General features: G+C 42.7%; 3 protein-coding genes across 5 annotated transcripts; all 3 read right to left on the bottom strand.

Moving 5' to 3' along the window:
- Positions 1-27: 27 nt before the first annotated feature.
- Positions 28-2,262, bottom strand: LOC310802165 (kelch domain-containing protein 7A-like; the record flags this gene model as incomplete). The annotated part of the gene is made up of 7 exons (XM_083666457.1): positions 28-210; positions 369-526; positions 651-805; positions 954-1,094; positions 1,231-1,584; positions 1,826-2,010; positions 2,134-2,262. 7 exons carry the CDS (start codon positions 2,260-2,262, stop codon positions 28-30), a joined length of 1,305 nt encoding a protein of 434 aa, XP_083522583.1.
- A 2,287-nt stretch (positions 2,263-4,549) lies between these two features.
- Positions 4,550-9,564, bottom strand: LOC310802164 (kelch repeat and BTB domain-containing protein 13-like; the record flags this gene model as incomplete). The annotated part of the gene is made up of 8 exons (XM_083666456.1): positions 9,523-9,564; positions 9,121-9,309; positions 7,700-7,884; positions 7,108-7,459; positions 6,339-6,484; positions 5,193-5,347; positions 4,911-5,068; positions 4,550-4,732 (listed from the first exon to the last, which is right to left on the bottom strand). Exons 1-8 carry the CDS (start codon positions 9,556-9,558, stop codon positions 4,550-4,552), a joined length of 1,404 nt encoding a protein of 467 aa, XP_083522582.1. The 5' UTR covers positions 9,559-9,564.
- A 1,009-nt stretch (positions 9,565-10,573) lies between these two features.
- Positions 10,574-22,879, bottom strand: chkb (choline kinase beta). 3 transcript variants are annotated; one of them, XM_083667367.1, is made up of 11 exons: positions 22,258-22,879; positions 21,915-22,032; positions 19,973-20,086; positions 19,482-19,615; positions 19,136-19,240; positions 17,057-17,115; positions 15,771-15,858; positions 14,927-15,035; positions 13,873-13,979; positions 13,538-13,619; positions 10,574-12,507 (listed from the first exon to the last, which is right to left on the bottom strand). In XM_083667367.1, exons 1-11 carry the CDS (start codon positions 22,602-22,604, stop codon positions 12,451-12,453), a joined length of 1,320 nt encoding a protein of 439 aa, XP_083523493.1. In that variant the 5' UTR covers positions 22,605-22,879; the 3' UTR covers positions 10,574-12,450. The 3 variants fall into 3 exon arrangements, 2 of the variants coding, with proteins under 2 accessions (XP_083523493.1, XP_083523494.1); XR_014554161.1 differs by lacking the exon at positions 10,574-12,507 and adding an exon at positions 14,430-14,472 and having other exon boundaries at positions 13,539-13,619; XM_083667368.1 differs by lacking the exons at positions 10,574-12,507; positions 13,538-13,619; positions 13,873-13,979 and adding exons at positions 13,992-14,208; positions 14,430-14,472.
- Positions 22,880-23,759: the final 880 nt, after the last annotated feature.

Genomic DNA, 23,759 nt, shown 5'->3' with positions numbered 1-23,759 from the left:
TTGATTGATTTATTAATGTGAGGTACGTCAGAAGTGAAGGTGGAAGAGGGCTTCGTAGCGTGTGGAGATGGGGAGAGGAGGGAGAACGCTGAGGGAGAGTGAGTGGAGGTCCAGCTTTACCACAGAATTGTGCTCTATGTCCGGCATATACACCTGGTCACCCAGTACTGTTCCCTGGCCTGCTAACGCCACCTTCTCAGCCCCACGCACCTAGAACAGAATATAAATATTGGAAAGCGATTATGTCAGGAAGTGGGCTTACTTACACACAAGGACTAACTTCTTCAGTTTCATTCATTAGGTGTTCAATGTGACTTTTTGTCAAGGATCACTGTCTAATCCTCCTTTATCTCTATCTGGATTCTCACCTGTTCCCACTGCCGAGACTCCACACAGAATGACGTCACCGCGTTCTCTGAGTTGTTCCCTCCAATCACAAACAGCTTGTCTGTGGCGCCCAGGAAGTACAGGCTGGGGATGTCTGCGTCGGCCCTGGTCAGGGTAGGGAGCAGCTCCAACCAGGAGTCTAGGAGAGGGAGCACACAAGCGGTTGGGGATCTGAGGGAATGGAAGCTTTACTTTCGACACCTGGGTGCACTTCCTTCAGCCAGCGTATACATTATTCCTTAATAAAGTCTGCCCGGCTTTACCTTGTCTGGTGTCATACTGCAGAACCAGTTTCTCCCCGGTTCTCTGGATGTCCCCGAGGATGTAGAGGCAGTGTCCCAGACTGGTGGCCAGGGGGATGTCATAGGACAGGGACATGGTGAACTGGAAGTCAGTGAGGGGCAGTGAGGAGACAAACCTAGAGCAGAGAGCACACACCACTGATTCAAGCTCCCAAACACTGATTTATGCTCCTTATTACAGCAACATTTCAGGTCTGTCATGAAGACAGCATCACAGTGCAGCTGCCATCTGCTATTCATGGCTGTCGTGGAAGGAAGACAAACCTCCATGTGTCCTCCCAGGGGTCATAGCATTCCACTGCAGTGTCGATGGCTGTTCTGGAGTCAGGTGTCACCAGAGAGTCCAGGTACCAGTCACCCACAGCATAGATACAGCCATCACACGCCACAGCCCTAAAATGCCTCCTGTACCGTGGAGGACACAGAGTTCAACAGTATAACCACCCACAATCTGTGTAACAAACTGAACAGTATGTGTCTTTTGTTTTTTTGATGCGCGACAAAAGTACAGTACAAACATACAGTACAGTACCTTAAACACACCTTGATCAGAGGAGCTGTGGAGATCCAGATATGGGTGAAGGGATTATACCTAAATGAAGCCATTTTAAACTCCCAGCCCTTCTTCACCTGTTGCCTGTAGCCCCCTATAAGGTAGAGGTAGTTATGTAGGACCACTGTGGTGAAACACCATTTATCAGCTGTGAAGGGGAGCTCTGTGACTGGACACCAGTCTCCATTGACCTCTGACCCCTCTAGGCTGAAGAGGTTACGGGCGGCTTCTGTTTCCGGGTCATTCCAGGTGGTCAAATTCTCCTTCCTGAGGCTGCACAGGCGTAGGTCACCCTGTGACCTCAGACGAACCAGCTCCGCCCTCTCCCTAGCATCAACACACCTGAGGCACAACAACTTCTCATTCTACAGGATACAACATCCACATATGTGGTATCCATCACAGACGACTAACCCTAATGTTAACCCTTACCTTAACCAATGAATCATAACTTCATGCATCATTTCCACATAGTTTTTTTTTGCTACTTTGGACACCAGGAATTTATGGCCATCAAATCAAAACACATAATGATTAATGTTTGGGGTCTGTATCATACTGAACAGCAATTTATCTCACACACCTGGTGAGGTGGGGCAGCTCCAGCAGGTGTCTGCTCAGGTAGGAGAACACTGTCTCCTGCAGCTCAGCACAGCAGATGTTCCGGGCCAGGTCCAGGTAGGACAGGCAGGTGTCTGGGGTTAGCACACGTGTCAGGGCTGACAGGCACCGTGAGAGGAAGGCCTCAGCCAGGAGGTAGCTGCCCACCTTTAGAGTCATGGAGAGACAGTTTGGTCAGGTTATAACCACTGGTTCAAACAAGAGTACAACTCAACAATAATTCAACTAGAATATGGGGGAATAGCAGGGTCCCATTTGAGATCTGCCCACCTGGATGTGCACTCCCAACTCCTCCTGAGGAATGCTGAAACGACTCCTGAAGATGAATTCCAGAAGACTGTGGAAGACAGAGGAGGGAATATGGTCTAAAAGGATCAGGCTCTCAGAGGTCTCCCTCATGCTGGACTGGGATAGGGCTCGGAAGTACTCACTGCAGTCTGAAAGCCTTCCCAGGTCCACCTTACACACACAACATAGGCAGGAAGAAGGCAGGGATGTTAGGCACTATTCCAATGTCAAATATGATTATTGATTAGATTTGATCTGTATTGGAAAGCTAGATTAATGCAGCTCATGATCTAGAAGTGATGAGATATCTTAGTATTGGAATATTATAAAAGCATTATTTACATGGAAATCATGAGTGCTGGTCTGGACTGTGACCATGGTTCTGATTCCATCTCCATGGTGATAGGTACGGTATGCCTCATCGGTTTTCCACTCTGCTGACTCTCGGTCATGCGGTCCTTCACATGTGTCAAAAGGTGGCACTGCCACCCAAGTGTGTGGCACTGAAAGAGTTCTCCAAACTCTCAAAAAACAGTTCTTCAACCACAAGCTTAGCCACAGAAGCACACCAGTCAAATACTGTCTGAGAGGATTCATGATGATGACTTTTGTATGTTGTATGTTTCTATGATGATTTTTTTTTTTATCTGTGTGTAAGTAAATCCTACAACCTACTAGAGGTGCACGCTGCACATGATAATGAACTCAAAGTATTCTGCTGTAGCAACCTCATAGTAGATAGTTCAACTAAAGAGGAAACAAATGCATTGTACTCAAAATATCCTGTGTGATGGAATACTAGATTACTGAGCAGATACCCTAGTCCAAGCAACACTTCTCCATTTGACACTTCTCCAAATGACTACTTCTATCCAGCCATATCAAAGTCACGTGTCTGATAAGTTAAACAAACAGTTCAACGGCAGCAGCTGTGGAGTTAGCTTGAAAACCACATGCCAATGATATCATCAAACACACGACAAAAGTGAAACAATATAATGACATTCTAAACTTGCATAAATCCAGCCTGTGGAATTCCAATGGCAGCAGATCCAGTCAGTTCTATAAAGCGTCTCTTTTCCATAGTCAGTTAGCCCTGACAGGGCCGACATGGAGCTCTGTGTGTGCAGGACAACAGTTCTGTCCAACTGTTCTATTTTAGGAAGCAGAGGGGGGTAGTGATGGTGGGTACTGCTGGGCTGTAATACGACCTCCCCACCAGCCCATCTGAACAGCACCATTGGGGAGTGCTCTAGTTCCTGAAACACCATTGATTTCATACAATATAGATAAAAGTTTGTCAGTGATGTATAGCCATAGCCATCGTTGGTGTCATCGTTTATGAATTGTCTGAAATATTGTTTTCCTTGGTTGCTGTCTTGGACCAGGTCTCTCTTGAAAAATAGATTTTATCTCAATGAAACTAACCTGGATAAATAAAGGTTTAAAAAAATTACTACTAATAATAGTCCATTCCAATTTGTATGTTTATATAGCTTATTCAACTATATTCAATCAAAATACATGTTAGCTGACTTATTTGTATATTTGACACCAAACTAGCTGGCTCTATTTCGTAATTCAACATGAGTAGCTGTTGCTAAATGCTTAGCTAGCTAGTTTGCTATGATTAGCTTAGCATGTTGCTGCTAGCTTGCTATTTTACTCAAGGTAGGAGACCAATTGTATGTGTTAATTGTGTTTTCAAAAGTTGTGCATCTGTTAACATTTTAGAAACCAATCGGATTTGTTCTGCCCTAAACCAATCAGATTCTTCCTGCTGTATTGACTATACTTTATGTCAATCTGTGGGAAAACACATTTAAGAAACTGAGATCTGGCCGAATAGAAGTCCAGAGTATGTAAGACCACCACAGCCAGTGAGTTGTCCTCTATTGGAAAGTCAAAGGACGCCTTGCAATACATCAAACTAATCAAATACAGTACCTTACTTGGGCAGAGCTTCAAAATAACAGAACTCAGTTTTTCCTTCTGTTTGGCTTATGGTTTATTTACATTGTCTTTAATGTTGCAAACTGCAAAATAGTCCTACCCGGTCGGAAAAGATGACGCACATAAACAACAAGTAGGCTAACCATTCTACAGGCATGTGGGGGAAGGGTTCTTGGAATGTAACATCCAATGAAATTGCAAGCACATTTTCCCAGCGCTCCTTCCAGTTCAATCCAAGCCAGATCAGCTAATCTAAAATTCTCCAGACCTCCAAAGGAGGCCTCAGAACTACATGAGTCTTCATGTAGTAGAGTTCCATCTTGAGGTTGAGTCTGCATTCATAAAGTGCTTAACAACACAACCCTGGCCTAAACTCCAATAAGAGCCAAAATGACAGCAGCAAAGATTGATTAATTGATTGATAGATTTATTCATGTGAGATACGTCAGAAGTGAAGGTGGAAGAGGGCTTCGTAGCGTGTGGCGATGGGGAGAGGAGGGAGAACGCTGAGGGAGAGTGAGTGGAGGTCCAGCTTTACCACAGAATTGTGCTCTATCCCCGGCATATACACCTGGTCACCCAGTATTGTTCCCTGCCCTGCCAATGCCACCTTCTCAGCCCCACGCACCTAGAATGGAATAGAGATATTGGAAAGCCATTATGTCAGAAAAGCAATCAGGAAGTGGGCTTACTTACATGGGGACTAATTTATTCAGTTTCATTCATTAGGTGTTCAATGTGACTTTTTGTTAAAGCTTTAAGGACATCACTGTCTAATCCTCCTTTACCTCTATCTGGATTCTCACCTGTTCCCACTGCCGAGACTCCACACAGAATGACGTCACCACGTTCTCTGAGTTGTTCCCTCCAATCACAAACAGCTTGTCTGTGGCGCCCAGGAAGTACAGGCTGGGGATGTCTGCGTCGGCCCTGGTCAGGGTAGGGAGCAGCTCCAACCAGGAGTCTAGGAGAGGGAGCACACAAGCGGTTGGGGATCTGAGGGAATGGAAGCTTTACTTTCGACACTTGGGTGCACTTCCTTCAGCCAGCGTATACATTATTCCTTAATAAAGTCTGCCCGGCTTTACCTTGTCCGGTGTCATACTGCAGAACCAGTTTCTCCCCGGTTCTCTGGATGTTCCCGAGGATGTAGAGGCAGTGTCCCAGGCTGGTGGCCAGGGGGATGTCATAGGACAGGGACATGGTGAACTGGAAGTCAGTGAGGGGCAGTGAGGAGACAAACCTAGAGCAGAGAGCACACACCCAGGGCCATAACTACCATTGAGGATACCAAGGTCATGATCTCTGTATTTCAGTTTTACTGTATTCAAATTGTCTAGTTTGTGATCAAAATGGTGAATTTTACAACTTGCTTTATCATGCTTTTCAATGAGCACATTTCCCTCTCTCTGTGTCTGTCTTTCTCTCTCTCTCTCTTGCACTTTCACCTGCCCACAAATAGCGCAAGTTTGCATCAACAATGCTGCGCAACAGCCGAGTTTCTCAATAACGCAGTGGCACTTTCTCCACACATTTCCCCATCAGTAATGACAGGCTATATTGTATTATAGGCCTTTTCAGGATTTTAAAGATGTTTTGGTAGACTATTTCAGCATGATGTAGGCTATAAGCTTGCTTCTCTTCTACAAGCAGAATTTTGTGAGGGCGATATGAATGCAAGGACGTGGTTAGGCTATAGTGGAGGGAGTGCCATACGAGGCCAGTGGAGGTGCGTGTGCAAATAGAGGCCCTAGGAGTGGGAAGACAGGGAGGGAGACGCTCAAGGTCCACAAAAAAATAAGATTAATGAATTCTGAAAAAATCTGTCTAATGATTCATAAGCTCCTATGATATCAATGATTTGCTTTGAGACAGCTTGTTCATTTTGGTGGAGGGGCATTATCGAAGTTGGCAAAAATAAAAGCAAAATAGCAAAGTTGCCAAAGAATAAACACATCTAAGATCCATTCATTGCATACAGTATGTAGTTGATCTTGAAGCAGTTGATCTGGAAATAAATCTCCTGGGGAAGGATTCCTCCTGAACCCTTAGATGGGTTGTGCATGAAAAAATGTACACTGGTTACGGTCCCTGCACACACCCAATGATTCATGCTCCTAATAAGAGGCAGCATCTCAGGTCTGTCAAGAAGACAGCATCACTGTGCAACGCTAAGTTTGCTATGACTAGCTGCCAACTGCTATTCATGGCCCCGTTGTGGCAGGAAGACAAACCTCCATGTGTCCTCCCAGAGGTCGTACCGTTCCACTGCAGTGTAGATGGCTGTACTGGAGTCAGGTGTCACCAGAGAGTCCAGGTACCAGCCTCCCACAGCATAGATACAGTCATTACACGCCACAGCACTAAAATGCCTCCTGTGCTGTGGAGGACAGAGATGGTGGCTATTGTTGCGTTCAACAATATACCATATACATGTAGCGTCCCGCCCTGTTCCTTAGTTTATGTTTGTCTTTGTTTCATGTTATTTCATTTATTGTTTCCTGTTTATTTTTGTGTTACTCACCTTGTCTCTCATTTCAGACACTTCATCACCTGCCTTTGTGTTTCCCGCCTGTGTGATTGTCTACCCCGCCCTGATTGGCTTCACCTGTTCCTCATCATCCTTCCCTGTATATTTAGTCTGTGTTCCACTGTCTCTGTGCCATAGTCTTTGTACCTTGTGTCAAGCGTTACAGTGATTGTTCCTTGTGTTGAGTATTCCTGGTTATTTTGATCTCTGATAGTGTTTCTGACTTTGCTTTTTGCCTGCCCCTTTTCAGATTATCTGCCTGACTTTTTGAACTGCCTACCTGTGTACCGAACCTTTTTTGATAGTAAAGACTATTCTATTGGATTTAAGTTTTTGTCTCCGAGTCATGCATTTGAGTCCTCTGACTAAGTACTTGAGTCGTTACAATACACACCCTCTGTGTAACAAACTGTATGTGTGTTTTGTCTATCTGATGTGCAACACATGAAGACAATGTAGTACCTTATACTCACCTTGATCAGAGGAGCTGTGGAGACCCAGGTATGGGTGAAAGGATTATACCTAAATGAAGCCATTTTAAACTCCCAGCCCCTCTTCACCCGTTGCCTGTAGCCCCCTATAAGGTAGAGGTAGTTATGTAGGACCACTGTGGTGAAACACCACTTATCAGCTGTGAAGGGGAGCTCTGTGACTGGACACCAGTCTCCATTGACCTCTGACCCCTCTAGGCTGAAGAGGTTACGGGCAGCTTCTGTTTCTGGGTCATTCCAGGTGGTCAAATTCTCCTTCCTGAGGCTGCACAGGCGTAGGTCACCCTGTGACCTCAGACGAACCAGCTCCGCCCTCTCCCTAGCATCAACACACCTGAGGCACAACAACTTCTCATTCTACAGGATACAACATCCACATATGTGGTTTCCATCACAGACAACTAACCCTAATGTTAACCCTTACCTTAACCAATGAATCATAACTTCATGCATCATTTCCACATAGTTTTTTTTGCTACTTTGGACACCAGGAATTTATGGCCATCAAATCAAAACACATAATGATTAATGTTTGGGGTCTGTATCATACTGAACAGCAATGTATCTCACACACCTGGTGAGGTGGGGCAGCTCCAGCAGGTGTCTGCTCAGGTAGGAGAACACTGTCTCCTGCAGCTCAGCACAGCAGATGTTCCGGGCCAGGCCCAGGTAGGACAGGCAGGTGTCTGGGGTTAGCACACATGTCAGGGCTGACAGGCACCGTGAGAGGAAGGCCTCAGCCAGGAGGTAGCTGCCCACCTTTAGAGTCATGGAGAGACAGTTTGGTCAGGTTATAACCACTGCTTCAAACATTCAAAGAGCCATATATGGTGAGGATTTGGTCATTGAAGTTTCAACTACATTAGGTTACATTTACCTTTATCCAAAGTGACTTACAACAAATACAAAATATTCGTTTAAGCAAGTGAATCATCTATCCATCAGTCATCATAAGATAAAGTAATCAATGCTCGGGACCAGCGGCCATAGGCAGTCACAATGCTAGAAGAAGGAAAAAATACTTTTTCTTTTGTACAGGGGGCTAGTGGGGGTGAAGAGGTCTTTAGGGGGGACCGTTAAGATGTAGCCTGAAGAGATGGGTCTTCAATCTACGGCAGAAGATTGGTAGTGACTCTGCAGTCATGTCAGCAGTGGGAAGCTCGTTCCACCAGCGGGGTCCCAGGACAGTGAAAAGCTGTGACCGAATAGTGCGGCTGCTGCATCCACGTAGAGGCGGCGGTGCCAGGCGGCCAGCCGAGGTGGAAGAGCGGAGTGATCGGGCAGGAGTTTGGGGGCTGACCATTGCTTGCAAGTAGGGAGGGGCTGTTCCCTTTGCCGCCCAGTAGATGAGCACCAGGGTCTTGAATCTGATGGGAGCTGCTACTGGGAGCCAGTGAAGGGTGCAGAGGAGGGGAGTGACATGGGAGAATTTGGGGAGGTTGAACACCAGACGGGCGGCAGTGTTCTGGATGAGCTGCAGAGGCCTGATGGTGGAGGCAGGGAGACAGCCCAAGAGTGTGTTGCAGTAGTCAAGGCGAGAGATCACAAGTGTTTGGACCAAAAGTTGTGCTGCTTCTCTGGTGAGGAATGGATGTATCCTTCTGACGTTGTAAAGGAAGAATCTACAGGAGCGTGCTGTCGCTGTGATGTTCGCCACACACAGGAAGAGCAGCTCAGTCTTGTTAAGATTGAGCTTGAGGTGGTGGGCTGACATCCAAGCAGAAATGTCTGCAAGACAGGCAGAGACACGTGTGAGCAGGGGTTAAATGCCTTGCAGGATAGTGTCATGCCCTCCCACTGGAGATGACAGCAATTCACAGCAATTGGCTTCAAACAGCTGGCTTCCAATAGAAACTAGGTTCCTGAGCTTAAGGCAGGATAGCCACAGCAAAATACACAAGCTACCAACAGCACACTGACTTTAAACAAGATTAAACTAACTTACTTAGACTACAATATGGGGAAATAGCAGGGTCCCATTTGAGATCTGCCCACCTGGATGTGCACTCCCAACTCCTCCTGAGGAACGCTGAAACGACTCCTGAAGATGAATTCCAGAAGACTGTGGAAGACGGAGGAGGGAATATGGTCTAAAAGGATCAGGCTCTCAGAGGTCTCCCTCATGCTGGACTGGGATAGGGCTCGGAAGTACTCACTGCAGTCTGAAAGCCTTCCCAGGTCCACCTTACACACACAACATAGGCAGGAAGAAGGCAGGGATGTTAGGCACTATTCCAATGTCAAATATGATTATTGATTAGATTTGATCTGTATTGGAAAGTATTGTTGCAACAATGTAATTTATTGATTGCTAATCTAAGTGCTAGATTAATGCAGCTCATGATCTAGAAGTGATGAGATATCTTAGTATTGGAATATTATAAAAGCATTATTTACATGGAAATCATGAGTGCTGGTCTGGACTGTGACCATGGTTCTGATTCCATCTCCATGGTGATAGGTACGGTATGCCTCATCAGTTTTCCACTCTGCTGACTCTCGGTCATGCGGTCCTTCACATGTGTCAAAAGGTGGCACTGCCACCCAAGTGTGTGGCACTGAAAGAGTTCTCCAAACTCTCAAAAAACAGTTCTTCAACCACAAGCTTAGCCACAGAAGCACACCAGTCAAATACTGTCTGAGAGGATTCATGACGATGACTTTTGTATGTTGTAAGTTTCTATGATGAGTTTTATGTCTGGTTTCCGATACTATGGCACAATCTTTCTTGATTGCAGCCTGTGGTGTATAAAACCTGCGACAGGAACACACTGCACATGATTATGAAGTCAAAGGATTCTTCTGTTGCAACTTCATAATAGATATTCAGAGGAAACAAAAGCATTGTACTAAAACTATTTTGTGTGGTGGAAAACAGTAGCAGCTATGGAGTTAGTTTGAAGACCACATGTCATTTAAGTTAAGTTACCACATGACAAAATAAATCAAAACAATATAATGACAATATAATGACTAAACTTGCATAAATCCAGCCTGTGGAATTCCAATGGCAGCAGATCCAGTCAGTTCTATAAAGCGTCTCTTTTCCATAGTCAGTTAGCCCTGACAGGGCCGACATGGAGCTCTGTGTGTGCAGGACAACAGTTCTGTCCAACTGTTCTATTTTAGGAAGCAGAGGGGGGTAGTGGTGGTGGGTACTGCTGGGCTGTAATACGACCTCCCCACCAGCCCATCTGAACAGCACCATTGGGGAGTGCTCTAGTTCCTGAAACACTATTGATTTCATACAATATAGATAAAAGTTTGTTAGTGATGTATTGTCATAGCCCTTCTGTACGGTTATAGAGATTATTTGCTACAACTATATTGAGTTTGTATTCACTGGCTGTTCATGGAGTATACGTATAGGAATTAGATCTGCTGTTGTGTGTCAATATTCATCCCCACTGAAATACTCTTTCTTACTGGATGAAAATAATCTGTCATATTCAAGTATCAAGCATGTTTAATGATGAGGATTCTCACAGTCAAAGCTGATTCTCACAGTCAAAACGAGGAACAAAAAAAGGGAATAAGGTTATGAGCAGAATTCCATTGTAATGAGAAAGTGTAAAGATTTGATGAGGCACTAGCATATATATGAGGGTTGTCACAAATCTCTCCTTACATGTAGATACAGGAAACATGGGCCAAGACTTAATACTAGTCAGCAGAGTGGACCAATCAAACTCAGAGGGTACAGGGCTCTCAGTCAGCTGACAAATATTCAAAATAAATCAAATAAATGACAAAGGAATAAATTGCATTCAGAAAATCTATCATGATTGCCTGCCATTGCCACAAATACACCTTTGTTTTCCCTTCCTGATCCGATTTCCCATCATCTTTGGATCAAATTCCAAAATCATGCAGTTATCATATTATTGTCATCATTATCATATTAGGCTTTACTCAATTGTAGAGAGACCCTAACCCACAGACAAACCCTAACCCACAGACAAACCCTATACATGTTCAAATCAGACACACATTTGTTGCGAAGAGACATTGTTTGTTTAAACTATTGGTTCTTGGTCTGACAGAAAAAGATAAACATCCAAACTCTAGGCATAGACAGACTAAACAGTTTCAACAATTGGTTACGACTGAAAAGTAAAAGTGCCAAAGTGAAAAAAAGAAAGGTAAATAGAAGCATAGGGTCACATAATCAAGCCAAGATGATCTCATCTGACACTAGTTTATGAGGCTAGAATACTCAGCACATGTTGAAACAAGCTGTACTGTAGATGTCAGAGATAAAAACTTTTCAAAAGCTGCTCTACTCTTGAAATACATTATACAAATAGATTTTTTTATATTAAAAACAAAAATCTGTCATTTAATTGAATTCTTTCATTCCTACAGTTTGTCATGCTAATTGTACGCCAAAAATCATAAAAAGTACTCATTACAGTGTAATAACACTAAATAATCCTGAAACCAACAGGCCTTACAGAGCTGGGGTCCCATTCAATTAAACCATCAAACATTACTTGGATATGCTTATTGTCATATTTTGGAAACTCATTTCCTGGGTTTCGAATGTATAGGTCTCTCAGTCACTGTTACATGCTACATACTGTGATGTATAAAGATATTAACAATTCTCTGCCATGCTATGCTTTCCATGCACCAACTCCCTACATAGAACATGAGCATAGCATACATATAAACCAGTAAAACAATATGACAGCATCTTTGGACCCTGAAGTGAAAAGTGTATGGAGATGAATCCATCAAATAATACAGGGAAAAGAAATGAAAGTGAATAACTATATTAGAAACCACATGAATAAAGATGAGCCTGACATCAGTTTTAAAACAATACATGTAAGGAACCAGCAAATGTAACTAATAACATAGAAATGTAGAAGAATTCAACTTCATGTTTCACATAATGGGAAGTGCATTACATTGGACAGCAGTTCTACATCATACTCATACGGTAAGTACATGACAGTCACCGCTTCACCATTGCTCAGGCAGTGCATAGTATTGGATGCTACTAATCAGGGGCAAGATAACAGATCGATTGTGCTTGGTCGAGTGAAACATTTATCAAAAGCATTCCCTGATGTTTAGAGAGTGTTTTTCCCCCATAAGAGACTGCTCTGACTCTTGACCACTTGGTTCAGCAATAGCATGTGCAGGTTGATAACATCTACAACCATTTCATCCAGCTCTCTTCATACCCTCTTGATGTATTGTTAGCAAATAACCAAATTAAAAATGTTAACAAATTCAGAATTATCTTTTTTCACAAGAAGAATGATCAGCATTTATAAAAATGCTACAATACATTTCCTTGGATTCTGGAGAAGGAAGTTAGGAGACGAGCTTCTTTTGCTTGAAGTAGGCGTCAAATCGACACTGGGCGTAGTCCTGAGTGATTGAGGAGATTAAACAGAACTGGTGTTAACATCGATGCAGATGTGTTTTAGAAGCACATGACATCATGTTCTTAATCAAGGTCACAACTCTGCAACACCCCGACAAATATGACACATCTCTATCACACAGTAGATATCCCGACTGGATCTGGAGTCCATAATCTGAAATTTAATTTAAAACACTTAATTGAAACTTCTTCTCTCCCCTGCTCTGTGTCCCGTGTGTGTGCTGCTGCCTGCTGTGTATTTGTGTGTGTGTGAGAAAGAGACAGAGCCCCGCCCCCACTCCCAAAATATGCACTACATTTTTTTTTTATCTGTATTAAATCACTTAGAAATGTTGATCCCCCAATGTCACACTTTGGCCCCCTCATTAATGGAATCACCCATTAACATTAACTTAATTTGGGGTCCCTAAACAAGATCTTAAGTCACTGGTGTTTTGGTTATGCAAAGGTGAGACAGTTGTAATAACCTCATTATGCTATTAATAAGTTATATTTATCAAAATCCAGTGATATCCAAATCATCCTTTTCATGTTTATCCATCTATTGATATTGTTTTTTTGTTGTTGTTTTTTCCGCTTGCACGCCTCACTTTTCAGAAAATAAAATCTGTTAAACAATTAATCACATTTGCATGGCCTTAACCATATTAATAATAATAAAATAAATAAATAAATAAAAAGATGTGTGTGTGTGTGAGAGAGAGAGAGAGGTGTCATATTTTGTCAGGGTTTTGTTAATTAAAACAATTAATCAAGTTTGCATGGCCTTAGGAAAGTATACATACAGCATGTCAAGGTTTACACACTAATATCAAAACATGGAGTGTTTTGATTCTGGGAGAGCTTTATGTTCACTGACCTTTGACCAGCCTATTGTCTATTGTGATCTGACAAAGGAGGCATGACCATGTAGCCTCTACCAGCTACATTGTTGGATTACGGCCACTGACAGTACAACCTGTTGTGCCTCTACTCCTCACACTGTCTACTAGTGAAGGGGTGTCTGTTACTTACCATGTAGCCAAACTCAATCTTAGATATCCTTGCTTGAATGATGGACCACAGACCCCAGAGGAAGTGGGATGCCAATGCATACCTACAAAACAAGCACACAATCAACAAAAAGCGCATGTGGAATGATTGTGATTCTTTGAAAGATTCTTCTTAGACCATTTGTACTTTCACCGACCCCAAATGCTATTGTATGTTATATCACAATAAGATATCTAATGCTATCTTATTTGGGCGTATTGTGCCTCACCATCGTTTTTGCAACATGTGTTTGTTTGCCATCATAAAGTTAACCTGTATAGATCAATGAAAATATGCTTGCAAAACATATCTCATACCTGTTGGCTTCAACTAGCATCTCGTCCTCTCTGCGTGACTGGTCCCCATGCATGGTCCTCTGAGAGCATTCTCCTGTCTCTAACAGGTAGTTACGGATGAAATGCAGCTGCAACACAGAGTTGAGGAGAGATTTAAACAAACCACACAAAAAACACTTCATTTAGATAGTATTATGCTCCCTTGTACCAATACGGCAGTCACTAATTATGCAATTGTATTACAAGTCGATTAGGTTACTCAAATTTGCATGGACAACGTTTTCCCACTAGGTGGCATGATGTAGCGATAAAACAGTCAACCACTGAGGGACACGATGGAGACTTTTTGTCGTAAACCTGCAGTTGGTGAAACAGTTAGCTACAGCCACAGGTCAGATATCATTGAACAAGGAAATAATCTACCAGAGTGTTGTGTTAGTTTGGGTCACTATTTGATTGCGATAACACCAGTGAGTTCATGAAATCATTATAAAGTCATACTTTGTCATGAAAAATGATGATTTTGAGCGCTACGCAACATTGAATCACCAATAGGTACTAATAACATTACAGTTTACCTTCAAACTTTACAGCAGTGTTGCAAACCATTGCATCACACCCCTACCAGAAAGTAGAGAGACATTAACAGACATGACATGGTAAAGCTCTCATACGACATGTTCGACTGGAGAGAAGGGAGTGACAACAGGGAGAAGGAGTAGGGAGGCCAGTGAGTTGGAAGAGATGAGAGTACAGTACCAGTAAAACGTTTGGACACACCTTGCCAAGAGTGTGCAAAGCTGTCATCAAAGCAAAAGGTGGCTACTTTGAAGAATCTAAAATGTAAAACATATTGTGGTTTGTTTAACACGTTTTTGTTTACTACATAATTCCATATGTGTTCCTTCATAGTTTTGATGTCTTCAATGTTAATCTACAATGTAGAAAATAAGAAAAAAAAATAAAGAAAAACCATTGAATGGTTTTGAAAGGTGTGTCCAAACTTTTGACTGGTACTGTATGTGTGGGCCTCATCTCTCCATCTGTCTGTGGGTCTGGTTGGGGTTTCACTCACCTGCTGCTCTCGGCTGGGGTAGTTCTCTGGTGTAGCTTTGTAGAAGGGCCACTGGTCATAGGTGTAGTCATACATCCACTCAACAAAATGGTTCCCAAAGTCAAAGCCCCTAGAGAAACACATAGATCATAGGTAGGGTTGGGCCGTGGAAGGTGTTACCAGTAGCATACGGTGTACAAGCTTCCAAAGGTAGAATTCCCGCTACACTCCATACCATTATGTTACCATTACACTCGCCAAGCGTAGGAGCATTTTATTAAATTAATAAAATGGCATATTTAATGCGCCGGGCGTGATCAGTGACACTGTGGAAGATGTTGAGCCTGCTACGGTAGTCAGAGAGAGAAAAAAGGTTCTGAAGCTAAGTAAACAAACCAAATACATGCACTGACTGCGCTTCTCAAGCTAGCATCGTGGGAGTGGAACAGTTGTTTTGGTGTAATCAAGGACAGTAACAACTTCTGTGTTTAAGAAATATTTTTACTTTTTTAGCACAATCGTGCTAGACAATTATCACGATTTCTGAGAGGAAGCCAGAAAGCATCTAGTTTGCAGATTTTTTTTGTTTTCCTTTAAAAATATGTTTTTAGGGCATTTCTGCTTTATTGGGATAGAGACAGTAGAGATTGACAAGAAGGATGGGACAGAGATGACATGCAAGATAGATCGAGGGTCGGAATCGAACCTTGCGATTACGTGGTAAGCGCATTAGTGTGATACGCCACTAAGTGCCCCCGTTTGTAGATTTCTTAAAACCATTATATTATTCCAAATGGATGATATCAGATTTTGACTTCTCTGTTGTAAGTGAACAAGTGGTATGTGGTTACACCTAAGCCTTTACCTGTAGTTGTAACTACTGTACTCAAAGTCAATAAGCATGAGTCTCTCCGTTGAGTTGGGGTCTCGGCCGTCGAGCATCAGAATGTTGCCTGGCAGAGAAACAGCTAGTTAGAACACAACACCGAAGTAGTCCATGTCCCCACACTCTGTCTTAGTCACACAGGTGTAAAGTGCTGAGGAAAAGTATGTTTTTTGTTTTTTTTGCATTGGAGGCTGAAATAAAAAAACATTAGGATTTTTTCGCAACATTCTCCACACTTCCTAAGTGAGTGTACTTTTTTCAAAATTGATGACAACAATTTTAAAATGACAAATTAAGATGCGTCGTGTGAATAAGTATGTGAAACCCTGAGTAAGGACTTGTTTAAAGCTCCTTTGTGAGCAATTACAGCTTTGAGACTTTTCAGATAAGTCTCTACTAACATTGCACACCAGACTTGGGAATACTCACCCATTCTTCTTGGTGAATTGCCAAAGCTTCAAGTTGTCAAGTTGGTTGGGGAATGTTGATGGACAGTTGTTTTATGTTGTAATTGTAAATTACACACAGTCATTCACTTTCCTTCTGTGAAGCTTGTGCTTGTGTATTTTTCTCAACTGAAGGGTGAATTTCTTTGTTTACGCCTTAGACTTTAGTCTCTGTTTTGCTATATCTATTTCTCTCTTGAGGTAACTCCTCAGTCCCTGACACTAAAATGCATCTCCATACCATGATACTGCCATCATCATTCTTGAAGCTAGGGATGCTGCTGACTGAGTAATGCACATTGTTAGATTTGCCTCTGATTGAAAGACTTACTTTTAGACAATTCTTTTTCTTTTTTTTTGCCATCACTTGTGTGGCAAACAAATGTTCTCCTGATTCAACATATTTTTCATACTTGATCAGTTAGGAGCACTAGGGGCTGTGATAACTGAAATAATTGTGTGAACACTAAAGTGGGGGATAAAGATATACAGGATGAGAATGTATTCTGAGTAAGTGAAAAGAAGCCAAGTATTCAAATAGTCGAGTAGTAGTCAAAGCCTAACGTCTGCACCCATCAGTCAACAATAAGGGGAATCTACGACGTCAACCTCATTTACACCATTGGCTCAAAACCCTGATGGCATGTTGCGTACAAATATGAGCCACCCCTATAAATAGCCCCCCACCCCCTCCTTTGACTTATGTAACATCCTGTTCTTCTAGGAAGTGACTGACAGTGGAGTCAGGACGGTTGATCAATCATCCTAAATTAGAAGTGTGAGGATCAGAGCACAGATGACAAGAAGTGAAACACTTACCTTCCTGTACATCATTATGACAGAACACCACTGGAGATGGGGTAGCAGCCAGCAACACTCTGATAGGGGGAGAAGGGGGGAGGTAAGAAAAGAGAGCAGGGAGAGAGAGACCAAAGGGGAGAGGGAGGGAAGAGGAAGAATGACGGGATTATAGAAAAATTCCAGGTGTAAGAGCTAGGTTGCATTTCAGTAATGGGAGGACATTTCACACATACATTCCACATTTTGTTGTGTTGCATTAATTACATGAACTATTATCATTGCATTAAGATTGACTCAATTCAACTTGTTGAGTGATTTGTTGATGACATTTTTGCATTTTAGCTAATTGAGTGTGTCAGCAAAGAGTTTGAATACCTATGTACATTGTTGTTGACAACAATTGCACAAAGAAACGTCCTCTCGATTGTGCAACACAACGTGTGCAACACAACACAGGACCCTGTGCCCGAGCCCAAGAATTTTACTCCCTGCACTCGTGTATGAGACGTAACAAATAAACTTGAAACTTGACTATCAACACTAGCTGTAAATCATAACAAGAACACAAGACAGGTGTGGAGCAGCGTGAGCAAGATCACCGGCTACAAGCAGGCTAACAACCCACAAATGGCTGGTGATCTGGACAGGGTTAGGGTTAGGGTTAGGGTTAGGGTTCTTCAACAGGTTTGACTCAGGGATCATTATCTCCCTCCCCCCAGCTCCACCAATGACTCTCCACTCCAATTCTTGGGCTTGGTTCCTTGACAATGCAGAATACAAATACGTCCTCTCGATTCCTTTGTATGTCTTGACATGTGAAGAATTGACAATAAAGCCACTTTGACTTTGACATGAGGTATTTCTGTATTTCAATTTTAATAAATTTACTGAAAGTTCTAAAAACCTGTATTCGCTTTGTCATTCTGGGGTATTGTGTGTGGATCGATGGAAAATTCTTTTAATTTAATCCATTTTAAATTGAGTCAACAAAATGTGGAAAAAGTGAAGGGGTCTGAATACTTTCTGAAGGCAATGTACTTCAAATCTCCCTGTCAAGTATGAGGGGCAGGGATTGTACTACAAGTACGTCAACAGCTCACATGCTGTCTTATCTGCAGTATGTCATAGAGACAGAGAGAGCCAACACAACTACGTAACATGCTGCAGGAAGCAGTGAGTAGTACTGCATGTCCAAAGTAGCTGAGTAGGTGAGGGATTGTGCAACACATGTCCTGTAGCTCACGCATCTACATAGCTCAGACTTCACTCCAGGGTTGCTCAATCGAAATGTTTCTGAAAACAGGGCTGGAGTCAATTCTATCTGAAAAAAAGTTTGAAATTGAATTCAGCCATGTATTTCTATGAGGATTGTTTCCCCATTAATGAACATAATCCAAAAATTCACTTCCTGAATTGACTAAATTAAATGGTACTGGAATCATGGGTTGTTAATTCCTGACTGGGAGAGAAAGATGAGCCTTCGGTCTCTGTGATTGAGCAGCCTGGGGCATGTTCACTGTACATATAGATTCTGTAATGCTGGTCTGAGGTGTCACCAACACAAACCTCAGACCAGACTAACCTACACCTAGGTGTAGGCCTTTGTAGAGATCAGCTGCTATCATTAGAGAAAGCTCTTGAGGTGTAATACTGGATAACTGTTGAGCACTTTTGATTTAGAAACATAATCTAATAGACTGAAAACACAAAATGACCTTGCTGTGTCTGTGTCTGTGTGTGTGTGTGTGTGTGTGTGTGTGTGTGTGTGTGTGTGAGGTCACAAGAAGCATGTAGTGCTGAAGCCTCTCCTCATTAGCTACCATCACAGGGAGGCACTGGGGGAGAGGTCAGCTCTAGCAGGCTCCAGTGACAACACTTAAGTAGAGTGTGAGTGGTCTCCTGTCTGTGTTTACTGGTGTACCACAATACTGTGAAACAACAATGCTGACAAGTCTTTGCTCTCATTTCCGAGGCTTTCAGAACTCCTTCTCTGCCCTAACATAGTCTTCCCATTCCAGTCCTATCTGTACTCCTACCCAGCCATAACATGGCCCATTGCAAGAAGAATTCCAAACCCCTTCCCCAACCCCCACTCACCGGAGGCTCTCCAGCTCTACTGGGAGGTCGAACTTCATCAGCTTGTTGTACTTCTTCACGTGAGCCTCCCGTACAAACTTCAGATTCATCACCTGATCCATGTACCTGTGTGACAACACCATTGACGGGGCATTTCTGATTTGGTCTGACTTTTTCTTACAATAGGTATTCTATGTATGAACAGTCAGGGAGTTACTAATATAACAATACTTCACTGCTATGTCTTGCCTTTATTATTTCCTAATTGCTTTATACATTACAAATAGGGCCATCTCTGTATGCATACATTGCTATACACTTCTATGTTTTGGAGAGAGTGAGTGCAAGAGAGAGATCTTATGCTCACCTATCAATGGTTGCGAACAGCCACTTGGGCTCCTTGTTGAAAGGCATTACCATTCCATGGAAGCGTGCCATCTTAGAGGCGATCTCAGCGGAGAGCTCTGGAACAAAAAGTTGTTCTGTGCGCAGGCGTTTGCTCTGGACAATAAATAGAAAAAGGTATTTTCACTAAGATTCACCCATAAAAAGCATACTATGGGCTAGCCCCATCTGTGACTAGGACTATATGAACATTTAACACAGAAATATCTCAATGTTTCAAATATGCATCATGAGTCGTCATTTAGCCTGCCACGACCTTTCTGCATACCAATTTGTGACTAGTATTATACACACAACATCCAAATGTTAATATTAACATAATCCTTGTCACAAATGGGGCTAATGCCTTTCTTAAGGACACAACAGCCGTCTATCTATTCTCCACAGACTGTAGATACTATGGTTACCCATATGAGTGGATGTGAAGAGTGTGTGAGGCTGGGGGTTTCATACCGGAAGGTACTGTTCCAGTCGCCCCTCTGGGAAGATGCCGTAGAGTCGTGGCCCCAGCGCTCTCTCTGCCAGTATGGCAAACATTACACTCTCCAGGACCAGAGAGTCCACTCCCTGACACACACACACACACACACACACACACACACACACACACACACACACACACACACACACACACACACACACACACACACACACACACACACACACACACACACACACACACACACACACACACACACACACACACACACACACACACTTTCGTCAGTTGTTTTGGCTTCAAGAGAGCATCAGATTGTTACCCCTTATGGTGGGGGAAAAAAGTATTCAACAATTTTTAATTCAACATATATTTCCATTGCAGCTATTCACATGGAATTTAGACCAGACATTGCTATTAACTCAATAAAACTACACTGCTAAAGATACTATTTTTTTTTACACTCCAATCCATAAAAAAAGTTATGTGAAATAAAGGGGAATGACACAGGAAAGAAGTATTGAACATGCTAACTGAAATGTATTTAATACTTGGTGGAGAAGCCTTTGTTTCCAATGACAGCCTCAAGACGCTTCCTGTACGAAAAAACTAATCTCTCACAGTGATCAGGTGGGATTTTGGCCCATTCTTCAACACAGATAGTCTTTCAATCTTGAAGATTCCGGTGGGCCCACTGGTGAATCTTGATCTTCAGTTCCTTCCACAAATGTTCTATTGGATTTAAGTCTGGTGATTGCCTAGGCCAGTCCAACACCTTTATTTTCTTCCTCTTGAACCAATTGAAAGTCTCCTTTGCAGTAACATGCCTTTTCTTCAGTAATGTAGTCTTCTGGGGTGATGGTGAATGGAGACCGTGGCGGTGGAGTGCATTGCCTATAGTTTTTTCGTGTACCCGCTGCTTCCAGGTCTTTCTGGAGCTCTGCTCGAGTGCTCCTTGGCTCTTGGACTACTCTTCTGACTAACTTTCTGACTGCCCGGTCAGAAATCTTGCGAGGAGCTCCTGTGTGTGGCCAGTTAATGGTCAAGTGATGTTTTCATTTCCATTTGTTCCATTTGCAGATAATGGCCCCAATGATGCTTATAGGAACATTTAGGAGTTGAGAAATCCATCGGTAACCAGTGCCATTATTATGCTGCTCAACAACCTTGTTGCGAAGGTCTTGGGAGAGCTCTTTGCCTCTACCCATCATGAGATGTTTCTTGCAGGAAAGATTTGGGTAACTAAGGTATTTGGGTTAGAGTCCCAAACACCCAGGGAACAGGTATTCTAAGGGAAAGAAAACTAAATTGCTGCTAATAATTGTACTCTGACCCTAAAATACACTGTGACTTTTTTAATGTCTTTTATGCTTTTTTTAAAATTAATTAATAAAAAATGTTATGCTCTTTCCTTTTTATCTATTTTATGTAGAGCACTTTGAATTGCCTCTGTGTATGAAATGTGCTATAGAAATAAACTTGCCTTGTCAAGTTTATTTGTTTACTTGCATTCAGAGGTGGGGAAACCTGTTTACTCACCAACAAATTAAATGTGTCAAGCATAATAAAAAACTAAACCAGCTGAAGAGGTTGGACAGGCAGGAGAACTCATAAGCTGGCATCGTGCTTTTTTCTTACTGTGTTCATTCCCCTTTACTGCACAGATTTATTTATGGATTGGAATGTTACAATTTCTTTAGCTGTGTAGTTTTATTGAGTTCATACCAATGTCTGGTCTAAAATTCATGTGAATAGCTGCAATGGAAATATGTTGAGTTAAAAAATTGTTCATGTGTTGAATACTTATTTCCCCCCACTGTAGTTGCGGGCTGCAGGGGAATGTCTGCGCCCATCCCTTTATATGAATATCTCCCTCACAGTCCCACGCCAACTCATCTGAACCTATTAAGGAGAGACGAAGTAAATCAATGGGCAATACAAGTGCATTCGACAGACCTGCAGAATGGCACCATAGGCTCGGAGCAGTACCCTACGAGGTTCGTCACGCTCGTTGCCCACTGTCTGTACATGGTCAGGCAAACTGCACATGTACAACAGGTTACTCAGCCCACCACTGCAAACAAACACAGGAGCAAATGCAGTGAGTGGACATTGACCTGTCACTATCACATCTCTGCCAACGTGGACTGATCTGACATTGCACTACAGTAGAGAATCATAAAGTGTGCGTGTGTGTGGTTTTGAGCACATCTGCGTTCTCTGTAAAGTAGGCTAGCTAACTAGTCGGTGTGCGTCTTGCTCCTCTTGTCTGTGTAAATTGCTCATCTCAGCTTAATACCTGACAATGCTGATCTGAAAATCCTCTTCGGGAATGGTCTTCCAAGAACCGGAGAGAAAGTCTCGGCACCAGGCGAACGCTCGGCCCTTCGTGTCCCTGTCCACCCCCTCGGTTCGCCCATCCCGATAGGACTCTGCTTCTGAGTCGTCATCCCCGTTGGCACCCCGGGGACTCGGCGCCCTCAGGTTGCTGTCGTTAATGACAAGGGCGTCTCCCACCTTTCTCTTCACGGTTGGACCCGTGTCCTCTGTTGTTAGAGTTGGAATGTTTCTGAAAGCGCCTGCCTTGTCAGATTGGACCAAAGACCCTTCGCGGTGACACTCAGTAACACTTTGTTCAGACTGCATCGTGGTCTTTCCACAAATAATAGCTGGATGATGGCTAGTTAGATTTTTGTATTTAATCAGAAAGATACAGTCCCAATTTACTGTCAGATTCAGTTGTCTGGATTATGGTCTGACGTCGCAAAATAGCTTGAATATCATAACATTGATACTCACTGGTGAAATCGCGAGCACGTTAGTTATTGAGCGGACTGCTCCGCTAATTGAAGGCTGAGGACGAATAAAATCTTGGTAGACGAACGTCTTTCACCTGTCGAGTTGTAGTCAATCCCGCTACTTCCTCGTTTGCTGGCGTTTACCCGTTGTCATGTCATCACATTCGGGTTAAGTAGAACTGGCACATGCATAATCCAATCAGTCTTCGCATGCAATATGTGAGACATATCTATTGGCTACGGCTAAGAACCGCCTCTGACGTGAAGGCTTGTGGGTAATTTAGTCATCCGAGCCAGAGTATGAAAATGAGCCAAAGGGTGCATGCATCTCAAACTCGCAATAGTCTTTCCTCGCCATCTTTCTTTCATCTAGACATTTCATGTCGAATAGCCTAGTGTTTCACCATGTTGTATGAACATCTCACTTTCTACCTACCCCGCCCCCCAATCAATAAATCTGTCCATCCCCATAACTCACAGTCCTAATTAGATCAACTTAATTTGAAATAAATAAAGTCGACTTCATTTGCAATTAATTAAGTGTACTGCATTTTGAAATGAAATTCTTGATGAAGCAAGATGATTAGGCTTAAAGCTGTTTGTGCTGCTGTTCCAATAAACTATGTAGACTAGGTATCAACTTGATCTGCAATGGGCTATAGGCGAAACTAGTCTATGGAGGAGAATGAAGTAGACTAGAGAATGAAGCAGAATTGCAGATCAAGTGGATTCATGAACACTCCAATAATTCATAATGTATCCCAAACATCAGCTTCCAAGGGAATTATGTTATCAATGTTGCTGCAGCCTGGGTTTTTATTGCACAGGTAGGGCAACTTCCATCATACAGGTTGGCACTAAAGAGATGGTTCAATATTTTAAAGGGATGGTTCACTCTATCTCCAGGTTAAGTGATTGTGGCTACTGGACTAAATAACAAAGATAAAGCACAAAACATCTGGATTGATCATCAAATGGGAGATATATCTAAAAGCAAATGTGT

Source organism: Argentina silus, assembly GCF_951799395.1.
Source record: "Argentina silus genome assembly, chromosome: 3".
NCBI lineage: Eukaryota > Metazoa > Chordata > Actinopteri > Argentiniformes > Argentinidae > Argentina > Argentina silus.
The sequence above is the reverse complement of the archived record's forward strand: the minus strand, read 5'-3'. Positions and strand labels throughout refer to the sequence as shown.

Bases quoted from the DNA above. Each gene is read 5' to 3' on its own strand.
- chkb (XM_083667367.1), bottom strand. From the start codon at position 22,604: ATGCAGTCTGAACAAAGTGTTACTGAGTGTCACCGCGAAGGGTCTTTG. The intron at 15,859-17,056 runs GTAAGTGTTTCA...TTTCTCTGCCAG, and splicing joins TCATAATGATGTACAGGAAG to GCAACATTCTGATGCTCGAC. The intron at 12,508-13,537 runs GTAAGTAACAGA...TCAATCACTCAG, and splicing joins AGATTGAGTTTGGCTACATG to GACTACGCCCAGTGTCGATT.